The sequence below is a fragment of the Chiloscyllium punctatum genome, chromosome 29 (assembly GCF_047496795.1).
Source record: "Chiloscyllium punctatum isolate Juve2018m chromosome 29, sChiPun1.3, whole genome shotgun sequence".
Classification (NCBI taxonomy): Eukaryota; Metazoa; Chordata; class Chondrichthyes; order Orectolobiformes; family Hemiscylliidae; genus Chiloscyllium; species Chiloscyllium punctatum.
This window is the reverse complement of record NC_092767.1, coordinates 75,969,296-75,994,830: the sequence shown is the minus strand read 5'-3', so window position 1 is coordinate 75,994,830 and position 25,535 is coordinate 75,969,296. Positions and strand designations below refer to the sequence as shown.

The 25,535-nt window shown below is 40.2% G+C and overlaps 2 protein-coding genes across 6 annotated transcripts in view; both read left to right on the top strand.

The window, feature by feature from the left end:
- The window catches only part of c29h19orf47 (chromosome 29 C19orf47 homolog), a 41,168-nt gene extending 32,442 nt beyond the window's left edge, over nt 1-8,726 (top strand). For 3 of the 5 annotated variants that reach the window (XM_072549497.1, XM_072549498.1, XM_072549495.1), the window contains 3 exons: nt 1,214-1,360; nt 1,688-1,758; nt 8,089-8,726. In XM_072549497.1, coding sequence (XP_072405598.1) covers nt 1,214-1,360; nt 1,688-1,758; nt 8,089-8,628 — 758 coding nt within the window. In that variant the 3' untranslated portion in view covers nt 8,629-8,726. The remainder of the gene's footprint in view (nt 1-1,213; nt 1,361-1,687; nt 1,759-8,088) is intronic. The other 2 variants (XM_072549499.1, XM_072549496.1) reach the window with 1 other exon arrangement.
- Nucleotides 8,727-10,118: 1,392 nt separating this feature from the next.
- Nucleotides 10,119-25,535, top strand: part of ttc9b (tetratricopeptide repeat domain 9B) — a 38,220-nt gene continuing 22,803 nt past the window's right edge. Inside the window, exon 1 of the mRNA XM_072549502.1 lies at nt 10,119-21,079. Within this exon, the coding sequence (XP_072405603.1) occupies nt 20,581-21,079 (499 nt within the window). The 5' untranslated portion in view covers nt 10,119-20,580. The remainder of the gene's footprint in view (nt 21,080-25,535) is intronic.

The following is a 25,535-nucleotide window of genomic DNA, read 5'->3' as shown; positions in this document are numbered from 1 at the left end:
AATACACGTTATAAAATTTGATGAGCTAAGGCAGAAAATAAATCCTACTGTAATGGATGATCAACCTCACCATTGTCTTCCTTTGCTTTCTAAGGGTACGCAGGGGTGAGAGAATTTGGGTCCAAGCTGTTGTTCTACGGGTTCAGGCAGCTCTGTAGTACCTCAGCTTATCTGAACCCAAAACAATGATTGTCAATGGCTTATTTGAGTGAGAGAAGGGACCATTCACAGCTAAACCCAATTCTACCTTCACCTATACCCAGATGCAACTGCTTCCCAACAAGTGTCATGGGGTAGCAAAAAAGGTTTGGGAACTTTGGCAACTCCTTTTCTCCTCCAGACTAGAATACTGAGGAATAACCATGATATCCCAGTTACCATCCCTGGTCCTGTCAGCTTTCTGAAGGTCACTGATCAGGCCAACTGAATGGTGAGTTTATCTTTAGGAGTCTCTAGAAAGAAATTGTTAATTGCAAGGGAAGGATATGATAACAATGTACAGTCCTCTCTTCCCCATCCCACAGTTCGTTCAGTGTGTAATTGACAGGTACAAGTGTGAGATTGGATTTAGATTCCTAATTTATTATGCCATCTGTATTTTCAGGCTGCATGTTTGGTTGGCCTTAAAGTGAGACTTTGTAAAACGTAACTTTAGCAAATTGATGGAGTAATAGTTCCTGAATGTAGGCAGAATCCAGTGAAACACAGGCAAGAAATCTCCAATTTGACTTGCAGGAAAATTCTAAATAGTGCTTTCTAACCTCCCGATGAAGAATTTTGCCCAGTGGAATATATTTTCTCTCTCTACACTGTGCTTGGGAACAATGGAATTGGCCACGCTGTCAGCTTGTGTATTGTGCATGTGGCTGGAGAGGTCACTGACTCAAACAGGGGTATTGTGTCATGACAAAAACGCAATGGTGACCATCACATTTATTGACATTGCCTTTGAGTTACCAGTTACAATTTATTGCTAATTCAGATTTGACTTTGCTCTGAAAAATGCAAGTTATTCAATTTTATTTCAGCAAAGTAAATACAAATGACAATTAGTGTTAAAATTTGAATGATTAGATCATTTGAATTCTTGCATCAACTTCGAATTAACAATAAACTGTAGTAGAGTTTGAGAGGCAGGGAGCCTTAAAAGTTTCTGAGATGTTGTTTAAGGTTTCTGTATACCTTAAAGTGACCATGAACGTTCATTGTTCAGTTCTCTCTAGACCAGCCGATCCAGGTCCCGAAACCTCTGCAAAGCGACGTCGCGTGACTGCAGAAATGGAAGGTAAATACATAATCAATATGCCAAAAGGAACAACTGCAAAAACTAAGAAAATCCTGGAACAGCAAGCCTCGAAAGGTAAAGTGATCACACAGTGCTTACTGTTCAGTGACTGCTGCATGCTTAGACAGCAAGTATTCCTTATGTTGTAGTGCAGACTGAGCCTGTCAATATCTTAAACTACTAAACAGGGCTGCCAACTTTTGTTCCAACCCTAATATTACTGGTTTTTATACTCTGGAGACTTGCAGCTGTTATTTTAGGCACTAGAAAGCTTCAAATTCTCAAGATACTAATTCTCCTAATTGAAACAAAATCCTAACCTTCAGGATTTCCCTGTCCTATGTTTAGAGGTGACTGATCTGATGCCAGTATTGTAAATGTTTGCTCTTGTTCTAACTCCAGGTTTGCCAAGATTGTCTGTTTTTGATAGACTTGGTGCAGAGGCAAAAGCAGACACCACAACTGGGAACAAGGTGAGGCCTGAATGAGATGTAGCTTATTCTTTGTAAAAAGCAGATTGCTTGTTTCTTTGGTGAGCGAGTCAGATAGCATATTGAAACCTCGACATCAAGTTCAAATCGCACCACTGCTAGTTGAAAATTTGCATTGCTAGCGCCAGCAGAAAAATGACCTTACTGGTTCATTAAACACCTTTGAGAAAGTAAACCAATCCTTCTGTTCCATCACATCCACATATGATTGAGCTTCTATGATGTGTACTTGATTTCTAAAACAGTGATGGTGAGCATGAAAACTACTATTGATGTAAAGCTTATGTGCTTGGAGAAAGGATATCTGCCATCCTTATCTAGTCTGGCCTACATGTGGCTCCAGAACCACAGCAATGTGGGGTTGACTCTTAACTGCCCTCTGAAAAGATCTAACAAGTTACACGGTTCAGGGGCAATTAGGGATAGACAACAAATGCAGGCATTGCCAGTGACACCTGCACCTCATAACAGAATAAAGAGAAAAGGAGGACAACTATCTACTATTGAGACATCTATAAGCAGAGGAACTGGCAAATACCAACCAGCATGTGAGCCTGTTCTGTCATTTAATGCGATCGTAACCGATCTGGAGCAATCTACCGTGTGTCCATGCTTTTTTACACTTTTTTTATATCAAAAATCTATCTCTCTCCAGTTTGAAATGCTATTTAAAGTGATCTTGTCAGTGTCGTGTTTTGATATGGGTCATGGTGGCATAGTGGTTATTCTGCTGGACTAGTAATCGTGAGAAATGGGTTCAAGTCCTATGATAATATGGTTAACTCAAAAACTGCCCTTTGAAATGGCCTAATATTGTATTCAAGAATATGGTTTACCAATTCTCAAGGGATTAGGGATGGTGAATCAAACATAACTTCCTCGCTTTTGCGATGTAAGGAGTCATCAACAGCGTCATCAAGCAAACCATGCCCCAAAATAGCCTGCTCATCAATGATTAATTTGGGTTTGGTCAGGACCACTGAGACCAAGAATTGGACCCTTGATAAGGTAGTAAGTGCCCCAAAATTTAGGTATAATTCATGTGTTATATTTAAACAATATTAAAAATCTAAAACAAAATCGCGATGGTAAATTAGATGTATTTTCAAAACCAAGATTTCACATTCATATTATGAGTGTTTATCAAGTCTAAACTTAGTAAATTAATGAAGGCTTAACTGAAGGAATAAACAGCTGAATCTCTTGATGTTTTCCAAAGTTGAGGAAATCCAAATAGAACAGAATTCTATTTTAAATGAATACATTTGTGTGTATGATTTCCAATCATTTAAATCCCAGCTGCCTTTATTCACTTCATACTGAACCCTACTCGCCCACCAACGCATTCTTAATGAGCTGTAATGCCTTTGTTTTTAAAATGATTATTTTTGCAGTTTAATCATTTCATGGCTTCATTTCTCCCTACCTCTAACATCTTTCTCCCTCCCTGAACACTTTAACTCTCACATACCTCCCTGTTTTGCCACTTTATAAAACATTAATTTGACTCATCTCAAATGCTCTTTTCAATTCTGGGCACCAAACTTTAGGAAGATGCGAAAACATTAGAAAGGGTGCAGTAAAGCTTCACAAGAATGAGTCTTCCGTTGCAGGAATATATCAGATAAGCTGGGACTATTCTGCTTTGAAAAGAGAAGGTTGAGAGGCTATTTGTTAGAGGTGTTCAGAATCACCGAGGTCTAGACAGATTAGAGGAGGGAGAAACTGATAGAAGGGTGGAGAACCAGAGAACACTGATTTAAACAATTGGCAAAAATAGTGCCAGAGACAGCATGAGAATAACTTTTTTTACAAAGCAGGTGATTAGTATTTGAAATGTACTTCCTGAGTGTGCGGTGGTGTTAGATTACTGTACTCCTGTCTCTGCTTCTGGGCACATAAGTCACAGGAGGCAATTATCTAATAGTATTATTGTTGGACTGTTAATCCAGAGACTCAGGTAATGTTCTGGGGTCCTAGGTTTGTGTCCTACCATGGCAGATGTTTGAATTTGAATTCAATAAGTATCTGGATTAAGTGTCTCATGATGACCATGAATTAATTGTTGATTGTTAGGAAAAACCCATCCTATTCACTACTGTCCTTTAGGGAAGGAGACTGCCATCCTTAACTGGTCTGGCCTACACATGATTCCAGACCCACAGCAATGTGGTTTACCCTAACTACCCTTGGGGTAAGTGGCGATGGGCAATAAATGCTGACCTTGTCAGCGAAGGCCCCCGCCCCTCCCCAGTCCTATGAATGATTTTTTAAAAATCAAATTCTCTCACTGGTGCCCCAACCTTCCTCTACTCTGTTGTGAGGCTCTTTGAAATAAACTGATTGTGGCCAAGCCTTTGGTAACCTCTATCCCCATTTGACTCAGCATTCATTTTCTCCTTCTGATGCTTTTGCATTTTCTCCTTCTGATGCTTTTGACATACCTGGGGATGTTTTTCTAAAGAGAGAATGGCTTGCATACAGCAACTTCAGGACACTCCAGAATTTACATCAGAAGTTGCACCAGAATTTATTTTGGGAGTGTAGTGACTGTTGTAAAATGGGAATCATGGTCGCTTAATTTGTGCACAACAAGCTCCCACAACAGCAATATGTCAATGACCAGATAATCACTTTCTTGTGATGTTGATTGATGCTACTTCAAAGTATATGTATAAATCGCAACAAAATGCTGGAAACACTCAGCTGGTGGATCAGCATCTGTTCAGAGTGAAACTGAACTAACATTTCAGGGCAAAGACTTTTCATCAGAACTGGCAGAAGTTGTAAGTTTGATCATTTATATGCACTTAAAAGGACTGTGGAGGTGAGATGGGAAAAAATAAAAAAGGTCTGGGGTAGCATGAAGCAAAAGTGTGATTAAATTATTAAAGGAGTAATGGCGAAAGGCAAGCTATGTGGAGTGTTGTTAAAGACTAAAGACAGTTATCCAGTGGATTTGTCAGTCATTAAACAACAAAGTTACAGACAGAATGTGCTCATAGATAGAGTTTGTTCTTGTGTCCAGACTTTGGGAGAAAGGAGTCGAGAAGCTTCCCTACAAGGTAGGAATGTTAAAGAGTGATTTGAGGGGTAACCACCTTCTCTCTTGGTACTGTAATGTGGAGGTGCTAGTGTTGGACTGGGGTGGACAAAGATAAAAATCACACATAACCAGGTTATAGTCCAACAGGTCTATTTGGAAGTATAACCTGGTGGTGTGTGATTTTTAACTTCATGGTACTGTGACCACAGTTTTAACAAAACACACTGTGTGGCATTTCTGGGACGAAGGAGACCCATAGGTTATGGGAGAAACCAAAGTAACCAAATTAGTGTAACAAAGTTTCACCAGACTGATGCTTGGGGTAGCACAATTTGTCATTGAGGAGAGATCAGTTTGACTGTGTCTGTATTAACTGGAGTTTAGAAGAATGAGTTGGGATCTCACTTAAAATTTAGGTAAGGCTGGATCGACTGGATGTAGGGGTGATGCTCCCCTTGCTGGGGAGTCTAGACCAAGGGGTCATGGTCCTGGGATATGGGGTAGATCATTTAGGGCTTATAGGAAAACTTTCTTCACTCTGAGAGTGGTAACTGTGGTGAATTCTCAACCACATTAGATAGTGGAGTCCAAATCACTGAATAAATTTTAGAGAAATATATATAGATTTCTAGACAGTAAAGGGAAATGGAAAGAGCAGGATTATGTCATTCAGATAGAGGATTACGTGCTGAATGGTGGGAACTGGCTCGATGGACTGAGTGGCCTACTTTGGTTTATATTGTCTGTTTGAAGTGAGTTTCTTATGAGCAAGGCAAGAGCTTCTGAGTGCAAGTGTGTAACAGACATGAAAGAGTAGGAGGATAGAATTTATTTCACAGCTGGAGTACTGTAACTGCAAAGCCTGGGCTAATTAATTATAGTTACTAAGTCGTAAATCACATCAGAATTCAAATTGGTTAACAGTACAAAAGCATTCTTCATTGTTTTTTTCTAGTTGTTTCACACTGGGCGATAATGTTTCTTTTCTTCCAACCGAAATACAAAATAATTTCTCAGTCACAGATGCATTAATTTTATGGGTAGTTGACTGAAGAATCAGTTAGGTTAAAGCATACTGGTGTTGGATTATGGTGGAGCATTCATTGGACTGTTTTAGATAGAATAGAATAACCTTTATTGTCACATATACGCAGTGAGTACAGTGAAAAGTTTATGTCACCAATTACAGCATCAACTTGGATACAAAAGTACCTAGGCACAGCTTCTTTAGTTACCAAAACTTTAGACACTACAGAAATAAAATGTCCAGCAATACAGAAATAAAGTTCAGAACAGCAGACCATGCTGGCACCTAGCTTCCACTCCACACCAGGTGCTGAGATCCTTTTGTTTCTCACTGATTACACCAAGTCGGATGGTATATATGAGATGAAGAAAAATTACTTCAATCAAAGGGTTGTGAAGTTTTGGAATTGTCTGCCCCTGAAGACTGTGGCTACTCCCATTGTTGAATATATTTAACTCCGGGATCAATAGGTTTTTGGTTTCTCAGGTTATCGAGGAATTTGGAAAGTGAGTGGGAAAATGGAGTTGAAGCTCAAGATCAGCCACGAACCGATTAATTGGTGGAGTAACCTTGACAGGCCATGTGGTCTACTCCTACTCCTGTTGGTATATTTTGTGTTTTTGTATAAATGAAATGTTACTGTTTGGTGTATCTGCAAATGGGAAACAGATAATACTGGAAATGCACAGCTAATCAATCATTTTCCACAAGTGAAAGACACAACAGCTTTAAGTGAAACCCTTTGTCTGAAATAGTAAGAATTCTTCCAAGAGTCAAACCTGAAATGTCAGCTCCCTGTTTCCCTTTTGGGGCTGACCAACCAGTATTTTGAATTTGTTGGATAAACAGGACGAGAGATTGATACGACTGGTCCGATTATTCAAGGCAGCTACTGGGTGACTTTAAAATTAATTGAGAAGTACGTTTGCATTGCATTTTATGTTTTAGGGACCTCACTCATGAAATGTGGCTTTTGGCTGGTCAGGTTTTTGTCCTTGAAGGTATTTGTGCAAATTTTGGGAGTAGTTTTTATTTTGTTATTCACCAGAAGCTATATGTCTTCAGTTTCTGGGTGAATGTTCTCTTTATTAATGCACTGTCTGCTTTATGCAGTCTGTACTTATAAGTGTGTCATATATACATTATTTTAAATAAACTGTGCTCTGTTACAAAAGCAAAATGATAGAGAAATTATTCACATTCCATGTTCTGCTAATGTTGTCAGGTTTGCCCCTTTAAATTACCAGTTTATAATGAGATTGGGACAACCCTTCAAATGTCTGCCGACCTATCCAATACACTATAGCATTTCATCATAACTTCAAAGCAATGTGCATCTGACAAAGAATAAAGCAGAATATAACAAAGGCTGGAATGATGGACACTAGTGTATGTGCGCAGTGTGCCTCTAAATATCAGTTACTGATTGACCTCTCAATCCATTAAGCACAAACCATTATTAAAAATGATCCAATAAAAAATGGTTTAATAACTTTTTTTTAACTAACAAGAATCCTACAAACCATTTTCTTTGAGATTGCTGTCTATTGTAATATTATTTGTTCAAATTCCCATCTTATGCCATTCCATCCTTCCAGTGCCATTCTTTTCATCCCTCTCCTTTCATTCCATAGCAATCCTCCTTCCTATCCCCATTTTCCAAAGTTGCCGTGTATTTTGAAGCAGTTTTGGAAAGTTGCTGCGGTGATAAAATGTGCTGCTGCCACTGTACATTGGGGATGAACGTTGAAAGTGGTTGAAGGGGTGCCAGTCAAGCAGTCAGCTTAGTCCTGGATGTTATTGAGCTTCTTGAATGTTCTTGGAGTTGCACGGACCCAGGAAAGTGGCGAATATTCCATCACGCACCTGACTTGTGCCTTGTAGATAGTGGACCAGCTTTGAAGAGTTAGGAAGTGATTTATGTGCTACAGAATGCCCAATCCCTGATCTCCCCTTGTAGTCACAGCATTTAAGTGGCCAATTGTGTTCTGTTTCTGATCAGTGATATCCTCCAGAGCTGTTGATTGTTGGAATATTATTTCCTATTTTACTTTACCTGAACCTGTCACCATTTTGAATCCTTCCAGCAGATCATTTACTTTGCTGTAATGAAAAGAGCCCCAAACTCTTTGGTCTTTCACCTTATGGCTCGAAAATACGCAGTGGTATTAGTAGGTCATGACTGCACTTTAAATTAAGCAGCTGATTTATCTTTGCTGAAATTCTGCATCTCTTTTAGCCAACAGGAGTCTTCAGCCGTCTGGGTGAAGTTGTCAATCAAAAGAAAGAGAGCAGTGATGAGGATGATGTCGGGTCTGTGCTTCAGTATGCTGGAGTCTTGAAGAGAGCCCCAGCTGCAACTGCAAAGGAGAGTACAAAGCTCACACTAACAACCACAGAGAAAATCTTGGCTGCCAAAGCCAAGAATACAGTTACCACAATAAGGCGGTTGTCTCTCCCTAAAGCCAGCAGCCGGACAGTCCCAAGCAGTGAGCCCACAGCAGCAGCATCCACACTCAGATTGCAGTCAGCAGCTAAATCTAAGGTCAGTGTCAGACAGAGACTGGGGAGGCCCAGTGCCACAGAGGCAGACACACAGGACAACAAAGTCACCAGCACCAAAAGTCGAGGCAGCCCTGAGTTCACTGTCACCATCAAGAACACTGCACGGACTGCAGTTAGTACCAAAGTGACCAGCAGCACTGAAGGTCGCCTTGCTCAGATGGACTCCACAGGAACTGTCAGTGTATTTGAAAGGCTGGGGAAGAAGCTGAAATAGTGAGATCTCACCAAGGCACACACATTATTTTATTTTTGTATGTATAAAAGGTGCCTCTTTTAGTCACGGATAAACACCACTTCTAACAATGACTGAAACACTGTGCTTTGAGTGATTCCCGAATACCTCTTTGCAGCCAAACAACACGGGATTAAGTGATAACGTAACACAAGAGTCTGATTGAGACAGCACAGAATTTAAACTGGTTCAACAATATTGTTGTGGTACTTTAGGAATACCACTTTTTTGTTGTTGTGGCGATGGGTAGGAGAGAGTTGAAGCTGGCCTCTTTAAGAATCTGCTAGATTTGATACAGATTTGATATATTATAATCCCAGGTTACTGCTTCACATTGACGTAAGCTTACTGTCATACCAAGTCATTGCCACTGTGTGATAGTTTAGTGAAGTATATCTGATCACAGTCACAAAGTCAATGAGCCCTTGGAGCATCTTAGATCTAATTGCTTTGCTTATGTTGGAGTTTTTTTTGTCTTCAATGGGTCTTTGTTGTGGTGGGGTATCTCAGCACTGAAGAACTGATGAATGCAAAACTTTTCAAAAAAACAGTTGCTTTCACAAAAGTATTTTATGCATTTCGAGTGTTTTATATCTACCCTATGTATGTGTGGACAGTTCCTTCCCAGCAGTTTGTTTTCCACAATTCCTAGAATATATAAAGTAATTTTAATTCTGTTCCTAATGCCATAATTTGAGTTGGTGTGGTGGTTTTGACCTGATAATTGGTTTAGCCAGTAAACCTGGCTAAAAGAAGTAAGTTTTAAAAAAAAAAGTTTCTTGCTTTAGATCCAATGAAATGGCCAGTATCCACCATTATTACCCATGTACCTTCAAGCAAATGAAACAATATTACAAATAACTTGGCAAACAAGATATGATAATATATCTGAACTAGCTGTGGCAGTAGTAATAAGCTCTCAACAATTGTACTTCGACTATTTTGAGCCAGTCCAATTGCAGAGGATTATTATTCAGATCTGTACTGCCTGTGGTGCAGTTTAGGTACAATGTGTACATTGTGTCGATGTCACCTTTCTTTGAGTTCTACTGTTTTCTTGAGTTTGGTTATTAATTGCTGAAATGCCAAAGCTCTGGTTTTTTGGAATGTTTCTGACTTTGGAGGAAATAACTGTTCCAATAACCATTATGGCTTTTCAATAGAATGGATGCATGTGGATATCATTATTAGCTTGCCTGTGTGCACTGGAATCATTTTCTTAGAATAAGTTGTGTAATTCCCTCGTTTTGGTCCCTGGTTGACTCCCAACTTAGCTTTTGCTGTTCAAAAATATCTTCTTAAAATCCAGATTGTGAACCATTTGTGTAGTTTTTTTTTTCTGTTTGTCTGAGGCTGACTTGACACCACTGTTTTGTTGTGCAGGGATCCATGCGATTTTGTTGTCAGAATGGCCATTTGATTTTTAACTTAAACCAGAAGCAACCTTGGAAAAGCAGAGTTTCAGAATTTAAGAATAACCCCATTAATCCAGGGGATTTCACCTCAATGTACACCTTGTGCAAATACAAGAAGACTGATTATTGCAAGACCATAAGATATAGGAGCAGAATTAGGCCATTGAGTCTGCTCTACTTTTCGATCATCTGAACCCCAGTCTCATGCCTCCTTCCCCTTACTAATCAAGGACCTATCTATTTCTCTCTTAAATACACTCAATGATTTGGCCTCCACAGCACTCTGCAACAATGTGTACCTCTGGCTGAAGAAATTCCTCCTCATCTCCTGTCTAAAGGGTCATCCCTTCACTCTGAGGCTACGCCTTCAGGTCTGAGTCTCTCCTACGAGTGCAAACATCTTATTGCCCACTCTGTCTAGGGCTCTCAGTATACTGCAAGCTTCAGTTAGATCCCCTCATCCTTCTACACTCCATTGAGTAAAGACCCAGAGATTTATAGCATATCCCTTTCTTCACCAAATAGCTAATTGCTAACTGATGCTGTTGCTTGTGTGTTGTCACATTGACCATGACTTGTGTTCTTGACAAGTTATCATTTCCCCACTTAAAATTTTCTGAATGCAAGCGCCTTAATATATTTTCATCCAAAGGAGTACACGATTACCATTAGCCAATTTCACCTAGTTTTATATCCATGCATACACAAAGCAGGAAGTCTGATGATGTAACAAAGTTGTCCTGTTGGCTCATCACCTTCTATAATTTGCTGATTCATAATCATCATTTTGGAAGCCAAAGCTGAAACATTTTCTTTGGTCCTTCAGTTTTATCGGGTCTCTCTAGAAGCCATTCAACAGCACTTTATTTGTACGGCGCTTCTCATAAAGCAAGTCCCATCGTGCTTCACAGGAAGGTTATCAGAAGTACATTGATACGGAGTTGCATTAGTTATTCAGGTACCTAACCAAAAGCTTTATCGAACAATTAGTTTTTAAGGAAGAGGAAGGTAGACAGGTTTAAGAGAAGAATTCCTGAACTTAAAGGTCTGGACTGCTGAAGACACAGGTGCTACTGATGGTTAATGTGCACTTGCATATTCCTGTCCACTTGGATCACTCCTTTTGTCAACTGCATGCAGTTTTAGTGAAGACTGCCAGGGTACATCTTCGTTTCAAGTACTTGTTTTGTTTTGTTTTTTTCAAATGTGCAAACAATGCAAGTTGGCAAACTCTTGGAGCAATTAAAGAGAAGCTATTGAACTTTGTTTATTTTAAATTAAGCTTTGTTGGTTCCCAGCCTTCTGTTTGATACCTTTTCAGGAATCTGATTCAAAAGCACTTAAATATTAACTGTCTGCAAGAATCTCCTCGTGATTGCAAATGCCTGGAGATGGATGACCATAAACTACAGATTGAACTCTTTAATTGAAGTGATGAATTGTTCATGATTTAAAATGTGAGATTTAATTTTAGATGAAATTAAATCCTAATGTGCGAAATTTTAATTTCACAGGATTGAATTAGCCTAGAATAGCATTTTGTAGAATGACTTCCATTTCATCTCACTTGGACATTCAGTGCCTGTGAGCCAAGGTGCACATAGCTGAAGGTCTAAGACAGCAAGTTAATATTGGAACAAGTAGACAGCCATTAGCTCAGCTCTCATTCACTGAAATGGAAGTTGTAGGAGTACAATAGTATGAGAAAAGCACAAAGGCAGATGTTCTCATAAAATGGCTAATAAACTCAGACAAACATGGGCTCGTGAACATGAAACACCTTGTATTTGCCATGTGCTTTGCCCAAAGACAGATGCCTAACTTCATTGTCTTCTGATGCTCCTTCCTGAGCAATTTTTCTGTCTTTTCTCTCATTTGATGATTTGCCTTTCATATTCAAGGACAGGACAGAGGCAGGTTCCAAGTTTACCTCAGACAGAACCCAAGCTCTTGGCATTATTCTGAACCAGATGCTCACCATCAAGCTGATTCACCTGACCAGCCTGCATGTTCTATTAGTGTATGGGTACAAAGCTTAACTAAAATACTTGATAAAGTGACCCCAGACTTGACTCTCAGATGTTCATTTTTATCTACGAACATGTGACTTGGCAGTGTAAAGGAGCAAATGATGTATGTCAAAAAGGAGAAGAAATCCCATTTGCAAGCCCCACAAGAATGAGAAATTGAAGCTTCCTTTTGGAATTGGATTCCACGATAGTATCCAAACTCACTAAACCATTGAAATAAAGGATAAATACGGTGGATGCTGGAAATAGGAAACAAATGCAGAGAATACTAGAGAAACTCAGGTCTGGCAGTATGTCTGGAAAGTGAAACAAAGTTAGCATTTTGAGTATGGAATGACTGTTCAGAACCTCCTTCTAATGCTTTTCGAGTGCTCTTTCCATAGGAGACAGGAGTAGACAATTCAGCCCCTTGATCCTGCTCTGCCTGTTGATATGATTATGGCTGATCTCATCTTGAACTCTACTCCACTTTTCCACCCACTCCCCATAAACCCTTTAACCTGTTACAAATTAAAAATCTATCTTCTCAAATTTATTCAAGTTGGCATCCACCCAACTTGGGGTAGTGAGTTCCACAGATTCATCAAGAAATAATTTTTCCTTATCTCTGTTTTAAATCTGCTTCCTCAAAACCAAGATCTCTTGCTCAAGATTGTCCCACATGATAAAACATCCTTATATGAAGTTGTGTGGAAATATTGGCTTGAGAGTACATTGCTTACTTGCTTCAGATCCCAGAGAAAAAATAAATATGCCTCCTTAGAGATCAGATTATCTTTTGCTTTCCATCTGGCATAACATTGCCTCATTACTATTCAACTGATCCTCAAATTTGAGGAAACTTATTCCTTTTGAAAGGCACTGAAGACCTCAATGTCTTTTCAGGGGTCTTCAAGCAATGACACGGGTTAATGGCTTAGCATATAAAAGCAAAGTGCTGCAGGTACTGGAAATCTGAAATAAAAACAGACAGTGCTAGAGGAACTCAGCAGGTCTGCTAGACAAACTCAGCATCTCTCTCTCTACAGATGCTGTCAGATCTGCTGAGTTTCTCCAGCATTTTGCTTTTATTAACTGCTAAACGATCAGCTGCCAGGCTATGCATTGTCAGGGAAAGGGAGGTCAATTGATGAGATAATTGGCATCTTTTCCAATAACTCGCTATTAAAAATCAATATCTTTAAGATTTCTGAATAAATTATCGTGAAGATACAGAGGTCTGATTCTGCTTGATTCTATTTTTAGTATTCCTGAGCTCATATGGTGCAGTGGTAGAGTTCATACCCCAATTTCTGAGACAATAGGTCTGGGTTCAAGTTCAACCTGCTTTAGAGTGGTGTGATAACATGTCTGCGCAGATTGATGTAGAAAATATCAGCAGAATTCCTCTGTCCACTGTCTGCTTTGGGTTGGAGATCGTCAGTAACCTGATTACAATGCAGGCTGTGGTATCACTAAACAATATTCCACTTCATGCAGCAGGTGTTAATCCTCAAATAGGATCTGAAAGGCACTACTTGAGAATGTAGTGGCAGCAGATTTAGCTGTGTCTTTTAAAAAACGAATGGGACTAATTACGTGAAGAGAAAACACTTGCACGGTTACAGGGAGGAGGTGGTGTTTTGGGATTTTGCAGAACGTCTGCACAGACAAGGTGGACTGAATGGTCTCCTGTGCTGTAACCATTTTGTGCCTCTATAATACCATACAAAGATCATAGGGTGATAGAACAGAGCGAGGAATACAAAGTTATGGCTGCAAAGAAGGTGCACAAAAAGCAAGATCAGCATTAGATTTAAAACTTGAGAGGTCCATTCTAAAAATTGCAGGGAAGAAGCTGTTCTTGAATCTGTTGGTAAATGTGTTTACACTTTTGTATCTTCTACCTAATGAAAGAGGTTGGACGAAATTATAATCTGGGTGGAAGGGGCTTTCGATGTTGGGTGCCTTTCTGAGGCAGCGAGAAGTGTAGATGGAGTCAATGGATGGGAGATTAAATTAAAGCTTGATATACCTGCCTAATTAACAAGTATTAGAGCTAACAGGTAATTGTATATGTACAGTGATAGCCATATTCATAAATCATATTCCATTGAGACATCGTATAGTCTTATACAATAGGATTGTTACAGCAACAGAAAAAGTAATAGCATCTTCTAGTTTAAACTTTTCCATTTACATGCACCTTTCGGTTTTTTTGCATCACAAATTCTGAGTTCTTACACTTATTATGGAAACAGTCTATCTAAATTCATCACACCACTTCTACCCAAATAGAGGATGCAGCAGTCTGGCCCAGATTCCACAATGTATTTTTAAAAAGCTTGATTAAATTGAAATTCACCCGGGAAGCAGAGTCAATTTGCCAAAATGGTGGAAGGGAATGATATTTGACATGTCGAAAGACCGATTGTAAGAATGCATCAATTTACAGCTGCTTTTAACAAGACTAATTTCATAAGGACATTTAATTATAAATTGAAATATTTTTAAAGAACTCTTAATTATCGGTTCGACAATATCTACAGATGTGGAATCTTGCCTTTAAAAAGAATTTGTAGAATCAGGGAATAGCAATAGAACAGGAGGGCATTTCACTCCTCAAGCCCATGCGGGCTCCCTGTAAGACCAATCCAGCTAGTCTCATTCCCCTCTCCTGTAACCCTGCAGATATTTAACCTTCAAATAGTTCCCTTATTCCTTTCTAAAATCCATGATCGAACCTGCCTCCACCACAATTTCATGCAGCATGCTCCAAGCCTAACCTCACTGTATAGTTTTTTTTCTTGCTTCTCTTCACAAAAGCTTATGCACATTTACCAACGGATTCAAGAACAGCTTCTCACTTTAAACCAGTGCCCTATTATTCTTGACCCTTTCCATAAATAGGATGTTTTTCTCCATCTCTGCTGTCCAAACCCCTTTTGACTTTGAATACTTCACGAATCTCTTCTCCACCTTCTCTGCTGTAATAAGAACAGCCAGGTAAACAATCTTATTTTCTATGACACATCCACATAATTGAAGTTTCCTATTCTTGTGGTCATTCTTGCAAATCTTTTTTGCACCTTTTCCAGGAACTTCACATTCTTCCTAAATTACACACCACTCTCCGCGTTCATGTGACCTTGTCCATTAATTATTTTCTAAGACACAATTTTAATGATTGGAAACTAATGTGACTCGAAATACCTGTTCAAAATCCACAAAGTTGCTTGTAGGATAGGGAATATGTTGGTGTTAATTTTCCAAAAAAAGTCCTTGGATTGAGGAAATGCCCCTTCAGATCGAAAGGTAACCCTTCTGTTCAACAAGGGAAGGAGACCAAAATCTGAAAACTATTGGCCAGTTACCTTGCTGTCTGTCATGGGGAAGGTGCTGAAATCAATCATAAAAGAGGTTATAGTTGCACACTTAACGAAAAACTCAAGATAATTGGGAAAAGTCAACATGCTTTCATCAAAGGGAAATTATGTTCAACCAAATTTATTGGAGTACTTTGAAACTGTGAAGAAAAGGGAGTGAGTAACCCTACAGAGCTTAATTTTCCAGAAGACATTTCATAAGACACCCCATCAAAAGTTATAGCGAAAATCAAAGGATGTGTTACAGGGGAGTGTCACATTAGCATGGCTAGAAGATTGGCTTATTGGCAGAAAACAGAGAGTTTGCATAAATGAGTCTTGGGTCTGTGTTATGATCCCAGCAAGTATTACTAGACAAATCTGATCCTGAGTTGAAACTAGCTTGATGGGTCGAATGTTTGTTTGCAGGTACAGCACATAATTAAGTGGTCTTTCACTGAAAAATAAGCATATGCTATTACAGATTTGTTTTCAACAATAAAATTTATTAAGCAAAAGGAATGAAAATAAAATGGAATAAACCAAGCTATTTACTTATAGCGCAAATTTAAAAGGCTTTGAAACAGTGAAATTTAATCCCATTAATCTCCAAAACACTCATTTAGCGATCTCAGAATACTCTGCACAGTACTCAAGAGCACCCCCTTATACAGTTCTTACACCAGAAAATCTTTTCTGTAACACCTCAATGGGTTTGACTTCTATTTCCAGTCTGGAAAATATGAGAGCTTCATCCTGGAGCTATCATACACCTAAGTCTAAATGCCCTCAGCGTTTGCCCAAACACTTACAGTTTGGGACTATCACTAACTCCTTACTCTTTAGCTTTCATAGCAAGAGGATTCGAGTACAGGAGTAAGGGTGTCTTACTATAACTGTACATGTCCCACATGGAGTATTGTATACAGCGTTTATCTCTTACCTGAGGAAGAATGTTCTATTGAGGGAGTGCAGAGAGGGTTTGCCAGACAGATTCTTGGGATGTAAGGGGAAAAAACTGAATCAGTTAGGACTGTATTCAATTGAGTTTCGAAAAATGAGAGTGATCTTGTATAAACCTATGAAATCCTAACAAGACTGAACAGAGTAGGTGCAGGGAGGATTTTCTTGATTAGTGGGAAGTCCTGAACCAGGGGTCACAGTCTAAATGTAAGGCTCAATCAGGTGAATGACTTAAATCTGCTTCTATCTCTTATTTATCTTATGATAAGGTATGGGCCTTTTAGGACAGAGATGAGAAATTTCTTGACCCAGAGAGTGGTGAATCCGTGGAATTCTCTTCCACAGAAAAAAATTGAGTCCAAAACATTGAATGTTTTCAAGAAGGAGAGAGATATGTTAGGGCTCAAAGGGATCAAAGTGTATGGGGAGAAAGTGGGAACAGTATACTGAGTTGGCTGATCAAACATTATCATATTGAAAGTCTCTAAGATAATCTAGTGTTAACAAATCTATCTTCTCCCTTCCTCAGGAGCAGCTTTACACATGAAAACTTCTGCAGGACTGATTAGCACTGAAATTATACCAAAAACAAACATTGCTGGAAAATCTCAACAGCTCTAGCAGCGTCTATGGGGAGAAACCTTAATGTTTCCGGTCCAATGACCCTTCTGAAGATTTCCAGCAATGGCAGTCATAGAGAAAGTAAAACCCACTTTCGAAGCTATGGGTGTTTGCTTCCCCTAAGCTTAAAAAAAAATCAGAAATTTCCACTAGAAACCTTGAGGCACAATTGTTTACCTCATGACATTGTAAGACCCCCAAAAGTAAATACAAACCCATTATTTCTGAAAGCTAACAGTCACAAAAAATTTTCTATTAACCGTAGCTACCGAAATAATCACAAGCTAATTATTGCTTACTTCGGACACAGAAAAGCCCATATGTCAACACTTCAACATCTAAACTTAATACAAATGATGCTAAGTATGTAAATATAAATCTCAGTCTGCATTGCATCTGGTTCACAGGATGGAGTCCCATGAAGTTCTCTTGTGGGTCTTCAAATTTTTTGCAAACTGTCATTAATGACTTTGATAAGTTCTGATAACTATATTCTCAGATGGAACCATGATTGGTAGATAGGAAAGTGTTATAAGGAAGACCTAAAGTTTCAGATAGAAATGAATAGGTTGAGTGAGGAGGTGAGGCAGAAGGAATATAATATGGGAAAATGTGAAGTTCGCTTTACAAGGAAGAACAAAAAGCAGCGTAATGCCTAAACAGAGAAACTCTGCGGAATTCTGAGATGCAGAAGGATTTAGTTGTAGTGCATGAGTCAAGATGTTTGTTTGCAGGTACAGCACGTAATTAAGAATGGGGTGTTCCATTCTTAGGAGATGAATTGAATGTAGAAAGAAGGATGCCATGCTTTGATTATGCAAGTATTGGGGAGACCACATCTCAAATATGATGCGCCATTTAATCTATTTAAGGAAGGATGTACATGCATTGAAAGCAGTTCAGAGGTGGTTTACCAGGTAAATACCTGGAATGATTCAATGAGGAAAGGCTAGTCAGACTGAGCTTGTATTCATTGGAGCTTAGAAGAATGAATATTGACTTGATTAAAAATTACAAGATCCTGGCAAAATGGATGTGAAAAAAGGATGTTTTTTCTTATGCTTCAGTCCAGAACAAGGGGGCATTGCTTAAATGAGTAGTCACCTTTCAGGACAGAGATGAGGATTTTTGTTTTCCCTGAAAGTTGTGCACCTTTGGAACTGTCGTCTTCAGAAGGCAGTAGAGATGGGGGCATTAATTACTTTTAACCTGGAGGTGGATGGATTCTTGTCAGGCAGGAGAACCAAAGGCTATTATGGAAAGATGAGAATGTGGAATTTAGAACATTCACCCACATAGCCATTATCTTACTGACGTGCAGAGGAGGCTTGAGAGGCTAAAAGGTCCACGCCTGCTCCTATTTCATTTTGTTCCGATATTTTGTTTCCGTGACACCAATTGAGGTCACAGCCTTTTATTTGAGAACCATTAATCTAAGCTGTGGGTGTGTCCACTTGCTCACGTTAGCTGTCACTGCACCTTGAAAGAAAAATCTCCTGTAGTTATACCTGTCAAGATCAAAACACTTTTCAACCAATGAAATTATTTTGGAGTGTAGTCTCTGTTGTAGTGGCATGGTCAAAGCAGTGAAACAGACTGTTCTGTCCAACTGGTATACCTGTCCAGATGCCTTTTAAATGTTGCAATTGTACCAGCCTCCATCACTTCCTCTGGCAGTTCATTCCATACACGCACCACCCTCTGCATGCAAAGGTTACCCCTCAGGTCATTTTTAAATCTTTCCCCCCTCACCTTCAACCTATGTCCTCTAGTTTTGGACTGCCCCACCCTAAATAAAAGATATTGGCTATTCATCTTTTGCATGCCCCTCATGATTTTATAAACCTCCATTAGGTCACCCCTCAGCCTCTGACGCTCCGGGGAAAATAGCCTCTCCCTATAACTCAAGCCCTCCAGTCCTGGCAATGTCCTTGTAAACCTTTTCTCGGCCCAGTATGACCACGCGGCATCAGGAGTCACAGTAGTGGCAAGGTGTGCCGGAATTGGGCTCCGGGTAGCAGAATCAAGTTTGGGTTGGTGTGGTACCCAGGGGCATCGGTGAGGTCCAGTGAGGACTCATAGTGGTAAGGGCACTGTGTCAGAAATTTGGCAGCCAATCAGTGCCCATCAGGATCAAACAATGATAATAATAACATAATCTGTTTTGTTAGTGTTAGTGCAGGGCTTGATTAACTCAGTTAGCTGAATGGCTGGTTTGTGATGCAGGGGGGGTTCAAATCCCACACTGGCTAAAATTCGCATGAAGGACTCTCCTTCTCAACCTCTCCCTTCACCTGAGGTGTGGTGAAACTCAGGTTCAGCTCACCATCTGTCTCTCTGGCTGGAGAGCAGCTATGGCTTGGTAGGATTACGGTGACATTACTCAGTGGAGGGATGCATCTGGGACAGCTTTCTCCAGGCTTTCAGTTCTGGAATAGTGCTTTGATGTCCAGTCTGACAGCACATCAAAAAGACAGCCCGTTGGCAGTGCAGCACTCCATCCTGCACTGCAGTACCCAGAGTGAGAGGTGCTACCCTCTGCTCTACCGTTCACACTTACCGTAAACTGAGGCCATTTATTCACTTAATTTGTTTTGCAATGATAGGCCCTAGAAATCGAGGTGGTGAGCATAATCGTTACTCCAGCTTCGTTATTCTGAGCTCTGGGGAAGGCTGACCGTGTGGGGAAGAGAACAGTCTCTTAATTCAGCGCAAACAGAGCGCTTGACTGGACGAGGACCATGAGTTATATAATTGATAGGCAGATGGTGCTCTACATCCAGTAAATGCTAATAAATATGGGGAATACCGTCATGGGGGAGGGTGGGGGTCAAATGGCAGCGATGCCATCTCAATGTTGTCATCCTCTGCTGGGCATCAACGTTCTCTCTGAATTATTTGTGCGTCAGTCACTTCACTGGTGACTAATGTCCTTACATCAGGGTGATTGTAACTGGAATTTGCCATTGCATCAGCCCGTGGGGACACCGCAGAACTGCAGCCTCGCCCCTTGCAACAAACTTCAAATTGTAATCGTGTCTTTTTATGTTTAAAACGAAGGTAGATATCCGACTCGGAAGGAAGGGGAATCGAATCATAATGTGGAGCGGCAGAGGACACTGAGTTTAATGATTATGTCAACCCCGTGGTCTGAATTGTGACCAAAATTGAAGAGTTGAAATAGAGACCAGCGCCAGCCTTTGCTGCAAATACGTGAAGAGGAAGGGGAGGGGGGGAAGGAATTGCAAACTTGGGCTGTTGATCTTGTCTTGCAGCACTTTGCCAGTAACCTGAGGCGTGCTGTTGCAAATGTGCAAACGGTTTGAGCTCTTCTTACTCCTCGGGTTGTGGCGACCCGGGGTGCGCTTGGCAAACTGGGGTTAAGAAAAAAGTGAAGTGCTTCGAAAGGGTTAATGGGGAGAGAAACGGGCGCCGCTGCAGTGAGCCAGTCCGCCCGCCGCTGCGCGCTGTGAGCTGTCCATGGTGCTGAAGGACAGCTCCCCTTCCAGGAATCTCGCCACTTAACTGGGGGTTAACTCACACGGACAAACGCTCACATTGATGCACAGCAAACTGCTCCAGACCATCAAGAGGCGACAGGTTTCGGATCTGGTGGGAAATGGTCTCCCTGTAGGAGAGATGGAAGCCAAAAATCCCCTGAAAGCGCAGAGCATCAGCCTCGGAGGCATCTCGAAGAGGCAGCCCGGGACGGGGGCGAGGGCAGTGGGGCAGCCTTCAGCCAGTAGCCGGGACCAGGGGAGGGCAGCGGCGGACATCAGGAACCCGCCGGCTCAGCACAGGGACGGGGAAGCGGAAAGCACCAACAAGATCCAGAAGGCGGTGAGCTTCAAGACCGAGGGGAACCAGTGTTACAGGGAAAAGAAATTCCGGGAGGCGATCGGGAAGTATCACCGGGCTCTGCTGCAACTCAAAGGAATCAAGATCAGTGAGGCTGCGGCTGCAGAAATGAATGCATTGAGCAAAACGCACATCAGACTCACCGAGGAACAGAAACGACTGATCGAAAGCACCGAGATCGATTGTTACGATAGTTTGGCAGGTGAGTGCCGGCATTTTAACCTGAGCTGACCCTTCGATTCGAATTGCAATGGCCATAGTATCAGAGACCATCAACCTTCCCAATACTAGATTTCATTGAAGATTCTGGCTTCGTGGTTCTAACAATCACAGAGATGTAACCCACCCCCTCCCTTTTTACATTGGTCAATTTTATGCATTAAGCACATTTCTTACTAAGCTTCTGGAGATGTACTGGTTTTATGATGAGTAGGAATTGGGTCATTTGTCTACCTAATGAAAGGACAGTTCGCATGTTAAAACTGGTAGAGTTTGGGAATTCCTGGGAAAAGTGTACAGGCAGACTTGTTCACAAGATATGGAAGCTGACTTATAAACGGATTGAGTTAGCCTCATGGGAACATAGAACATGACATTGAAACATATACAATTCTGACAGGGCCAGACAGACTGGATGCAGGGATGATGTTCAGGGAGATCCAGAAATAGTCTTGGGATACAGAATAAGTCATTTTTGAATCAGAACTGAAATGTTTTCACTCAGAAGATGGTGAACCTGTTTAATTCTCTACCACTGAAGCCTGTGGCGGCAAAATCATTTAATATATTCAAGAAAGAAATAGGTAGATTTCTGGAGGCCAAAGATATCAATGGGTATAGGGAAAGTGCAAGAGTGTGGTGTTGAGATAGAGGATCAGCCTGATCATGTTGAATGGCAAAGTGAGCTTGATGGGCTGAATGGCCCACTCTTGCTCCTATTCTCTATGTTTCTGAGAGGTCCAGGAACTCAACTTTGAAAGGCAAATTATCCTGCTCTAGATTTGTGTAAGTGACCCAGTCTTATCGGTCTATCAGTTACTGAATGAGTGATTTACACCCTGTAGAACTCTAATTGTGTATCACAGATGGTCAAGCATCAGAAAGGCTTCACTAGCTGACTACCTTGAGTTTTGAGTTTATGAAGTGAGTGATAGTATATCAACTCTGCCTATATAATATTCCCTGTCATATTGCATTGACTAAAATCTCAACTCATTGCAGCTCCAGTCATGCAGTTCAATAACACCTCAGAATTTGAACCCTGATGTTTCCTGTTATTCATTGCTATATTCATCAAGAAGCAGAGAATATGAACATGGTATTAAATTGGTCATAATCTGGATTATTGGTGAATAATCTGGGTTGGGTCTGCTTAAAATATGTAAATCATGCGTAGCTGGTGATTGTTATCTGGAGCTTGTGAGTGTTGTGGTTTCTTAATGTATTCCAGCCAATGTGCTATCTTGTATAAATTCCTATCTGATGTTTCTGATCTCGTGGTGACGTACAATTTCTGATAAATCTGTATCAAAGATATCGCAAGGTATTGTAGTAGCCTTCAGGGAATATCATTTGGAAATCATTCCCTATCATTGCTTCTCTCCTGAGAACCCTAACTCAACTTGAGACCTTCCAGAACCTGGCTCATGTTCTTCATGTTTGACCCAGTAACTGTGGGCTGGCAGATGGAGCTATTGTAACTGAACTCAATCTTAGCTAGTTCACAGATTGTGCACTGAATGGGTCACCGATAATAGGCTGGAGGGATACTGTCACTTTCACAGAGGTCTTCCCTTGTGTTCTAAATCATCACCAAAATGCTACAACTAAGCAATGTACAGAAATACCTCCCCTCCTCAATGTCAGTTAATTACATACTCCCTTCACTGTTATCTACAAATCAAGGAAAATCTGTTATTTTTGCAGTCCAATGTCTCAGAAGTTAAACAAACCAGCTGATTTATATTACCCAACTGATCTCAGAGGGGACATCCATTAACATTCTACAGTTAGTCCTGGTGCTCTAAGCAAAGGTGAGGAAACTATCTCACCGCATCACAAGGCATTGGCTTCTGCCTTAGAATATGTGGGTGTTTGAACGTTTAAGAATGTGGATTTTGAAGCAGCCACCTGTGGACTCTCGGATTCAAACAGCTGAACAGCCAGCAAGAGAGATATAACCTCTGGAGCTTACCCTTTGAGGAAAGGAGAATGTGGGAAATGATTGGACAGTTGGGATTACTTTAATTGCTAATGGAAGTTGCACTATTGTTTGCACAATAGAGTATGAAATTAATTAATAATTCAAAAATCAATGTTCCATATAATTATTGCTCGAATTTTACAGTCTTACAATATTCAAGCTTCTATTGATTTAACTGTGATCTGATCTGAATATTTTATTTGCTGGACTAGCTATATATTAATACATTATTAGATTCAAAGCTATTGCTTAAAACAAACAGTCTTATTTTAAAAAATAAAAGCAAAATGCAGCAGTGCTGGAAAAATGAAACAAATGCAGCGAATGCCAGAGAAACTCAATAGGTCTGGTAGCATCTGTGAGGAGAGAAACACAGTTAATGTTTCCAGTCCAGTATGACCCTTTAAGAGTCTAAAGAAGAGTCATTCTGGTTCAGGCAGCGTCCGAGGAGCATCGATGTTTCGGGCAAAAGCCCTTCACCAGGAATTGATGAAGGGCTTTTGCCCGAAACGTCGATTTTCCTGCTCCTCGGATGCTGCCTGAACTGCTGTGCTTTTCCAGCACCACTAATCCAGAATCTGGTTTCCAGCATCTGCAGTCATTGTTTTTACCAAAGAGTCATACTGGGCCTGCTGAGTTTCTCCAGCATTTTCTGTCTTTGATTCTCAGTTTAGAAAACTTGTCAATTACAGCATAAGAAAGACCGGGATGCAGAGAGATAATGCGAAGGTTAATTGAAATGGTACTAATGTGGTTTTGCTCTGCAGTGATAAGGCAGAACTTTGTACACATGATATTCCCACAAGAAGAGATTGAGGAGGAACATAAACTTGCATTTGTATAGCACTTTTCATGATCTCAGAATGTCCCAAACTTCTATGCAACCAACAGAGTCCATTTGAAGTGCAGTCATAGTTATAAAGCTGTAAACATACCAGCCAATTTGGACATAGCAGGGGTGGTGGGAGGCAATGGTCTAGTGGTATTATTGCTCAACTATTAATCCAGAAACTCAACTAACATTCTGGGGACCTGGATTCAAATTCTGTCATGGCAGGTGGAATTTGAATTCAATAAAGAATCTGGAATGAAAGGACTAGTGATAACCATGAAACCATTGTTGATTGTTGGAAAAAAAAATCTGGTCCACTAATATCCTTTAGGGAAGCAAATCTGTCAACCTTATCTGGTCTGGCCGACATGTGACTCCAGACCGGCAGCAATGTGATTGACACTTAACTGCCCTTTGGGCAATTAGGGACAGACAATAAATGCTGGCCTAACCAAAAATGCCCACATCTCATGAGTGAATTTAAATAAATAAGCTTCCATAGACAAATAATTTATTTTAGTGATGTTGATTGAGGGATAAGGCCAGGGCACCAGATAAAACTCCCTAGTGCCTTGTTGAAATAACAGTATCCCCCTGAGAGGGTAGGTGGAGCCTCAGTTTAACAGGTAATCTTGAAGATGGCTCTTCTGACAGTGCAACACTCCCTCAGTACTGCGAGTGTCAGCCTCAATTGTGACAGAAAATCGCTTATTGATTTATCTAGCCACATCCTATTCAATTGTGTTACAATGAAAACACCTAATGCTCCCTAACCAGCAGCAGTCATTTACCTCCTGAGAGTGTGGTAAGATAAAATATAAGTCCAAATGTAGGAACCAATAATAAATAACAAATAAATTCCTCTTCAATTTCTGAAGGTGATGAGGAGGAAGTTCTAGTGACCCTGAGGTTTTTTGTAAGTGACTTCCAAATTTCAGAATCAAAAATCAACTTGGAGAGCAGCCAACTCTTCACAGTCAAAGAAAGAAGCTTGCTTGGTCAGATTATCCTGATCGATTAGGCTTTAACCCACCTCCCAAGGAATGGTATAGAGTGAGATTGCGAATTGAGGCCAACAACTATATTGGGGTCAAACTAGAAAAGGAAAAAATGTACTTATAAACGAGGCAGTGTAAGACTATTCCTGACCAGACATGAAGGGGAAAAGAGTTGTGTGGAAAACATCATCATTAAAATCAAACTTGCAAATGGGATTACAACATCACAGTGAAAATCACCATTTTTTCTTTCCCAATGCACAGGGCACTTAAAAATATACCAAGGTGAAAAAAAAGCTAACAGTACAGGGAAGCAGTAAATAAATTACCAGTCAATAAATCTGGACCAATTAATAGGGATCAGGAAAATTGCATTTGAGATACTCAAGTTCTCAGCATTTGATAAGTATGCCAGTAATTTCCTAATGCTTTTCACATTTAAAAATATATAGTTATTTGATGTTACTGAAAAAATACATTATTGGTTGAATCATTTCACCTTTGCACTCATATGGACAATTCACAAGAAATACCAATGAAAGGCAAAATAATATTTCTACTGGATGGGTTTTTTTTGGATAGTAATAGTGTTCAGGCATATAGGGAAAAGGTTTGAGATTGACAC